At 39.1% G+C, this 8,830-nt stretch overlaps 1 protein-coding gene across 1 annotated transcript; it reads right to left on the bottom strand.

Annotated features, from left to right (window-relative positions):
* Nucleotide 1: 1 nt before the first annotated feature.
* On the bottom strand, nucleotides 2-8,542 carry LOC148270869 (uncharacterized). Its single transcript, XM_088242113.1, has 4 exons — nucleotides 8,359-8,542; nucleotides 5,178-5,411; nucleotides 4,111-4,371; nucleotides 2-1,968 (listed from the first exon to the last, which is right to left on the bottom strand). The coding sequence occupies exons 1-4, from the start codon at nucleotides 8,360-8,362 to the stop codon at nucleotides 1,571-1,573; spliced, it is 897 nt and encodes a 298-aa protein (XP_088098239.1). The 5' UTR covers nucleotides 8,363-8,542; the 3' UTR covers nucleotides 2-1,570.
* Nucleotides 8,543-8,830: the final 288 nt, after the last annotated feature.

Genomic DNA, 8,830 nt, shown 5'->3' with positions numbered 1-8,830 from the left:
TACGGGACCGATTGCAGGCTCCAACAGGGACGCGAGGCCCCGAACGGATGGATGCAGGTAAAAAGGAAGATAGCCTAATCCTGCCTCACGCACACGCCTGTGAGTACAAAAGTTACACACAGCGTGTACAGAGAGACCCCAACAGGTAAGCAAAACGCCACACACCCACAACAGGGTCATTTTATATTTAAGTTTATTTTAATAAGTTAGATTTTAAGATTTTAAGTGGCCACGAGAAAGAAGGATTTTGGCGGGAAAAGAAGACCGCCCCAACCGAAGCGTGCGCCCGCCAATCAGGGCGACGAGACCGAGAAGCGGGAGGCGTCCTCCCAATCCGGTAGTGGGGACGACTAGAAGATGATAAAAACCGTGACACCCGCTTCCCGAACTCTCTCTTCTCCGGACCCGCTAGCCGAACTCTCTCTCCGGACTCTCTTCTCCTGCATCAGCGTCCCTTCACTCCGTGGGCGAGTTGTCTTCGAGGGTCACGGGCGGGTGCCTTGCCATCCCCGGAGCTCAGTCAGCAGCCCAGGAGAGAAGCTACCACGCCGACTATTCAGCCCTGACGCCGCAGCCCCGACGCTGCCGCCTACCCCGCATCTTACGCGCCTTCAAGCCCCCTTCCAAGGCCCCCGTCACGTCGGCACCACGAGACGCAACCCCCGCGCTCACGTCGCCGCATACGATGACGCAACCAACGCGCCCACGCCCCTGCTCATAACGAGCCGCCCACGTCGTGCGTCCCTCACGCACCTGACGTCATTCCTCGTGCCCCGCCATGGGACAGGAAGCCACGTATTTTTGAAAATACTATATATATACTGCAGTGATGGTGAAGGTGGAGGTGTGTGTACATGTTGGTGTAGTGAGTGTCCTGACAAAGAGACGGGTACGTCTCGAAACCGGTAGACTAAAAAAGTCAGTAAGCGCTGATATACTAATATTAGTTAGATGAATCTCACCCGCATAAAAAAAGGTTTCAGCTCTTTAACTTCACAACGATCACCAGATCAAAGAATTTAAGGAATTCAGATGTTCAAATACGGGCAGAATGGTGAATGTTACACAGTGTGTAAACTGGCCACTTTAACCAGCAAATGACAGGTAATAAGCCCAGTAGATGTCTAGACTTTCATATTACCTTCTCTAAAATGTTCTTCATCTCAGTTGCAATCTGTTAATATTAACAGCTCCCCAGGGAGTTAAATCCAGTCTTTGTCTACAAAAATTTCGACAAATTCAAAATATTTTTGATCTTGCGATATGTTTATGTTATTTAAGAAAAAAAATATCAAAGTTTGCAAAAAATGTTTCGCGCAATTTTTTTATGAAACTGAAGATTTCTTCAGACAAATTACTAATAAAGAAATGTTGCTTAGAGGTGCTATTACTATGCCAGATAGAAGAGATTAGAAGATTAAGGAATAAAATCAAGGAATTAAAAATAAAACATCAATTCGTTTCTTCCATAGAGACACACACAGACATTCAGAGATTAAATATTTGGCATCCAATTTAAATTTACCCAAGATGTATGAATTGTACAGTCCCTATTCACCAAATTACAGTACTAATCTTTGAATTTGATGGTGATGTCCGTGCGCCCCTTGTCCAGCATGGCGAAGAAGACGCTGTCGTCGTCGACGAGCCCGTGGCGGGCCATGTCGGCCAGGGAGGCCGTGACGTCGGCGCTGCTCAGGGTGGCCACGAGGCGCAGCGCCCTGCCCGCCGCGGGCGCCTCCGCCGTGACCGTGAGGGCGGGCAGGCGCGCGTCCAGCGCGCGCGCCGCGGCGGGGGCGCGGCTGAAGTCCAGGCCCAGGGCGGTGCGCGCGGGCCCCGTCACCCGGGGCGCAGCGGTCTCTACTTCAGCTTGGCTGCGGAGGCCTCTGCGCGACTCCAGGAGGCGGAGGAGGGACACGATGTGCTTGCCGGAGAGGTGGCAATCCTTTACGTGACTGTAGCCCAGAGCTTAAAGAAGAAAAAAAAAACACCTAAGTTTATATAAATATTTTCTCTGTGCAAAATAGCTACACATATTTAATCCGCCTACCAGTTTCAGAACATGATGAGTTCATTTTAACAATGTTTGAGTATGTCCAAATGCTTGTAGACTGGCTGGGTTTCCTCCCTAGGGAGTTATTCATATTTAAATGTATTTCTACAGACTCCCTAGGGAGAAAATCCAGCCAGTCTGCAAGCATTTGGACATACTCAAACATTTTTGAATTAACTGCCTGGTAAAAGAAGTATAAAAATTAGAAAATTGTTTTCAGGCGTTGCCTGGTAGGTGATTTGGTTCAGCCGGATGAATCTCACCCACGTGATAAAGGTTTCAGCTCGTTTACTTCACAAAAGTCAACAGATGGAAGAGTTGAGGAAATGTGGATTATCAAATATGGGCAGAATGGTGAATGTTACACAGTGTGTAAAGTGGCCACATAAACCAGCCAATGACAGGGCATAAGCCTTATAAATGCCTAGACTTCCATATTCCCTTCTCAAAAATGTTTTCCCTCTCTGTTGAAACAAATTAAAATAAGAGTTCATTTTACCCAATATTCAATTTAAAATAAACCTGTTCACTAATCACTTTTGATACACTTGGATTCCTCTAGTAACATTTTTGACTAATGTATTTCTTTATTTATTTATTCATTCATTCAAAATTACACTCGTTTAAATATTAATGAACTTATTAAGGCTTTTTAGGCTATGCCCGTGTCAAGCCATAGTAAATTACAATAAAAAATAAATAGTGAAATTAATTAGATTAAATTATAATGAATAGAATAACAATCCAGAAAAACAAGGTATAAGTAATAAATAATAAAATTCCAAAAAATACAATGTAAAAAGATAATCAGATATAAATATTAAAATTTGAATTATACAAATTTGGATTCAAACATAATCAAATATAAAAATTAGTAATATCATTGAAATCAACCGAAAAAGAATATACATATACAGGGTGTTCTTTAACCCTGTCACATCCGAAACCATGATGATCAGCATGGGCAAGAAGACATATTAGCATATTTAAAACAATATTTAGTACAAAGATTTAAAAAAAAAAACAAATGGTTGATTACTTCTGCAGGGGAGAAGTGAGGGGAGCGCGGCGCAGAATCAGACTCCCCCCTCCCCAATCCTCGTTACTCCCCTGCAGAAGTAAGCAACCATTTGCTTTTTTTGATATTTTATTTTTTAATCTTATTCATTTTTTTTTTCGTTCTAAAAAAATAATTTAATGCGCCAATTTGTCTTCTTGCTCATACTGATCATCATGGTTTCGGATGTGACAGGGTTTAATGAACACCCTGTATATATAAAAACATAATTGAGATATGGTTTCTAGAAACTCACTCTATACTATAGTAAGAAATATGAGTAATAAATAATATGCCAAATAAGAGTGAGTACCAAATTAAATAATACAAAAATACATAGTGAAAACACATAAAAATATCTAATAAAATTGACAATATTTGTCAATATATCTTAAACTTTAAAAAAATTGACAACCTCGTCCCTATCGATGTGCAGCAACCAATTGCAAACCTTTTTTAAAAATACATTGGCACTTATGGAGTTCTTTATGGCTGCCGGAAGTTGATAAAAAATAAAATAAAATAATATTTATACAGGATGTTCTTTAAACCCTGTCACATCCGAAACCACGATGATCAGAATGGGCAAGAAGACATATTAGCATATTTTTAAAAACATTCAGAATGAAAAAAAATATTTAAAATAAAATATTTAAAAAAAACAATAAGTTGCTTACTTCTGCAGGGGAGAAGGGAGGGGGGGAGCGGCCGTGCGGTTCAGACTCCCCCCTCCTCGTTGATTTTAGAAGATTTTAGTTGTTCAAAAAAAAATTTTAATGTGACAATGTCTTCTTGCTCATACTGATCATCGTGGTTTCAGATGTGACAGGGTTTAAAGAACATCCTGTATATATGTGAAGCATTTAACAAGAATTTAAATAGTCTTGATATATTGAACACTCCATATAATAGGTACAGAAGAGAACTTATAGGCTTGATTCAGAATAGAGAATGATGATAATGATTAGTAAGTTTTTAAATAATAAAAAGTTGAACCAACCTTCGGCGATGCCCTCCACGAGGGCGGGCTTCTTGATGCCGACGAGCAGGCAGCCCGAGTCGTGGAAGACCAGGGCGGGCACCGGCCGCCGCGCGCCGCCCACGCCCAGCAGCGTGCCGCCCAGGGGGCCGCGGACCGCCCGCACGCGCGCCCCCAGAGCGCGGCCGACGCGCGCGCACGCGGAGCGCAGCGCGGGCGCGGAGCGTTCGCCCCCGCCCAGCTGGTACACGTGCCAGCGCGAGGACGCCTGGTACGCCAGGGCTGGAGACAATAATAAATTTTAGTTTTTCCACCTCGAGAAACTGGCTGGAATTAATTGCCAAACAATGTTGTTCATTTGATAATGGAGAAATTTCACACACTACGAATACCGATAAAAATATATGAAATGGATTTGGAATAATTTATTGTATTTTCAAAATCAATATGAATATTGTGGAGAAATGTTTTCATACTTAAATGTAAAAAAGAAATTTAATAAAAATATGTTGCTATAAAAATGCACCGAGTTTTGCCTCGGTTGTTGTGACGTCAAGATTCGTGATAATGTTATAAATAAATTATAATGGCCAGGAACAAATAAACAGGAATCGTAACGTATTAGGGGCGTAGTCAATGGAATGACGGTTTTAGCGGAGATTAAAAATTACAAATTTAAACATATTTTTCATGCTAATGATCATTAGCAAAAAAAATTTTTTTTACTGGACAGTATTTCATCATCATCCCATTTCCGCACTTAATGGTGCACAGGGCACTGCATTAGTACACCAATCGCAGCGTATCTCGATCATTTTTGTTACATGAAGGTAAGATGATCAGTCACACACTTAGTTAGGTACAAGGCCAGGGGCTATGACATATTCTAGTTGTAAAAACACCCTTTCGAATAATATTTCATATCAACCATATCGGGAATTGAACCCGAGACCTCTTGCATGGTAGACAAATGCGCTGACCATTACACCACGAGGCCGACAATGGTATTTCATAGACTTTTATTACTTTAAAAATGTAAAAAAAACGTGATATTTACGTGAAATAAACCGAATAACAGGTGGCGTTACCTTTGAGCTTCAAGTTGTCCAGGTTGTCCGCCCCCACATGTTCAGCCGCCTGGGATAGCGCAGCGGCCATGGCGGGCGCGGAGGGCGCGCGCCCGGCGCGGTCCAGCAGGCGCAGCGCGCGCCCCACCACGCCGCCCCCCAGCTCCTGCCCCGCCTGCTCGCGCATGTCCGACAGAGCGAAGCGCCGGAGCGTCTTCTCCAGCTCGAGGCGCATCTCTTGCGACACTGTCTCGTCTTAGAAACAAAGGAGGCACTAGATGAAAATTTAGAAATCTCCATTGAAAAGACTGCGATATTGGAAAAATACCGATAACTATTTCTTTTTAAATACAAGGTGTGATAAAAAATATGAATTTATTTCAGACACCGCGCACGAGTCCAACTTCTAGGCGGCCCCATCTGGGAACGAGCATTTTCATTATGATTGAAAACTTACTGTTTACTGATTTTATTTAGATAGTTTTCTCTACTGTTTGTTTATGTGTTTACCGAGTCCGTCGCGTTTAATTACCTACTCTGGAGGATCGCAGGAAAATAACTGACCCAATATTTTTATATAAAATCATTAATTCTTAATTCAATTATTGCGAACTCCTGGATTTAATAAATATTAATATACCAACACGTACAACAGACAAAATAGTCTATATTATTGTCACCCTTCTCAAACCAACTATCTTTGTCACTCACCTATAACCGCGAATACACAGACTAGGAAATGAATGTATCTCTCATATTGGCATTTTTAACTCTGTGAATTCAAATCATCTCTTTATAAATATTTTATGTTCTATAGTTTTATACTAATTATTTGCAAAAGCTACTTATATTAATGATCTGGTGTTTATTCATTTTATATTTTTTATATCTTTTGTATGCTGACATACATACATGTGTAAATATATATTTCTTGTTATTTTTCTTCTTATACCCATGTTTTAATATTGTTTTTAAAATTTTGTATATCTAACGAACTCATTATTTTGTATATTTTATATTGTAAAAGGCACTTGTGCTGTATAATAAATAATAAGGTGACTTTGAAGACTGTACAAGAGTGGTCTGCGCGATTTAAAAGCGGAAATGAGCTGATTGAAGACCAACAACGGTAGGGATGTAATTCGAACTAAAAAACAAATGAAAACAGACAAAAATTTTCAAGAGATTACTGAACATCTCGTGATATTAAACTTCGATTTTCACGGCCGTTCAGATGCGCAACGAGTTTTTCTGGGTGTGTTATGCCGTGTGGTATTAGTACTATTTACAGACATATCGGATTGCATTACAGCGTCCATCGTCAGGGTTGATGGTATTTGTGTAGATGGATGTGTAATCTGGGTACCAGGATGATTCTAAATGCATCCCATCATCTCTGTTTATATTGGCGAGCTTATTTATTTACATTATTTATGGGAGCTTACACTAAAATTAAGCCACTTAGTAAACTTGGTATTCCTCTTATATTACTTTGTCAAGGTGTTATGATATAAAATATAAAACCCTTTTTAAAATATGGTTTTCATTATTTAAGGCATGTGTTTATGAGGTGCAGATTATGAATAATTATCAAAAAAGGACCCAACGGCAGGGGCGGCATTTGAAAGAAATAGTGAGCTAATTAAGTGCCTCATTACTGTATGTAAATTCTGATGATATTGTATGGAGTCTGGATGGATGTGTCAAAAACTTAAAAAACAGCACTCAGAAAAATTTAAACAAGTTTTCTTTGAAAGGCAGTTATTTTTAAACTGTGTAGGCTCACAGTTTTTTTTTAAACGGTGAAGTTCTCCAATTTTTTTTTATGTCTTGAAGATTACAACTGGTTATGACACTGTTTCAGTTTATTTTGCTACTCCGTTGTGGAAACATCTTCAATTTTTGTTATTTTTTTATAACGGTTATGACTTTGAGCTGTTTAAAATTTCGTTTTAAGAATACAGATGGACAAGGACATGGGGCTGCGCGGGTGTGGGGTGGAGTGGAGACGGGCCAGGGAGATTTCATGCGTATATGTGTAAGTACTTCTTCCTTGGGAGATTTTAATACGAGTAGGTGGGTATTATGGATAGAGATTTGAAGTTAGGGCGAAGCGAGGTACGGAGTGCGGCGGGGAATTCAATTTTTCGCACAAAGCGAAATGTTTTTTTTTTTTACTTCTGCGCTTGGTGATTAGATTTTTGTTTCTTTTAAACGATTTCATTTATTTTTGTGAAACTGTTTTAGGTGTTACGGGAGGGTAACTGTTTTAAAACTGCAAGTACATTTTTTTTACCAATTCTGGTCGGGATGTTTTTCAGGATTTTTACCCGAGAGTAGCCATCGAGTCAAAAACACAAGTCCAGTGGTCTGATTCTGAGTCCGTGCTATCGCAAGTTAACGCTGAAATTAACACGGCCGCGCTTTACATTTTTTTGTATTTATTTTTATTTAAGAAGGTCAACATGAACAGAAATTATAAAAGGAAAAATAATGAAACCCACTAAACTGCGAAACCGGCTTGTCAGCAGGTTTCTTATTTTTCCTTTACAAATAAAAACGCTAGAGAAATTACATAAATTTAAAAAGTAATATAAACATTACGAGCAATTAATATAAAGCCTTGTTACATATTAGCCATTTAATTATTTTTTTCTAAAAAGTTTTGTCAACATTTTCTTTTAAGATCTGTTTAGGAATCTTATTGAAAATTTTAGTAATTGTATAATGAAGTGTTCTTAGGCCATACTTGTTTACAAACCTCGGTACTGACAAGCCTTCACGTTGTGCTAGCTTTGTATGATGTGTATGTAACGAACGAACTTTTCTAACGTAAATTCAAATCCGTATTCTTTTAACGCGAGTTCGTGTTAAATTACAGCGAACTTAGAATCAGGCCCCTGGATTACGGTTCTATTTCACACAGAAAGGTATTCTTTATCCGCTCGAAAACATATCGAGGCATTATATATAATGATAATAAATCAACCGAAACGCTTTGACTTCTATGTCCAGCGCATTTGCGCTTATAGATTTAATCAAACCGACTCCATTGAGCAGTCGGAAACTGCGCCGTGCAAGACAGCTTACATTCTCACACTCCTCGGAATATTTTATGTAAACAGTAATTAGATCACAATGAGTATTATTGTTCAGAAACGTATTGCGGTTTAAAAACGTATTGTGGTTCAAAAACGCTTACCCATGTTTGGAGATTCTTACATCAACGAACAGTCAGAAAAAACACAGAACAGTCAAATAAATTACATATATATCGACTTATTTGTTAGTTTTAACAGTTATTAGCGTTTTATCATTAGAAACTTTAAAAAATCGACGTCTTTAACTGTTTTAACGGTCCCGGCGCCAAATCCAAGTTCATATACATTTTGAACAGATAAAGCAGCAGAAAAAACCTGCAGGCGCCAGGTGAAAAAATAAATACGAACAATAGACAACGATAATGTTGCCAGTACGTCAAACAAGAATATTCTTCAAGCAAGTACATCAAAATATTTTTTTCGTTCTTTATTTCGCCAAAACAGTATAATAATATCGGCTGAAAAATAAATTGCGCACAGAATATTACATTGTTATTTTTTCTTTGACCAAGTAATAGAAAAAATATTTTTGAACATGTTATCTTATACGGTTGTATTTATTGTTTTTTTGTG

Source organism: Micrasema longulum, unplaced genomic scaffold, assembly GCF_059751315.1.
Source record: "Micrasema longulum isolate JH-2025_06_02 unplaced genomic scaffold, ASM5975131v1 h1tg003324l, whole genome shotgun sequence".
Lineage (NCBI taxonomy): Eukaryota > Metazoa > Arthropoda > Insecta > Trichoptera > Brachycentridae > Micrasema > Micrasema longulum.
Note: the sequence above shows the minus strand (reverse complement) of the source record. Positions and strands in the feature narration are given on the sequence as shown.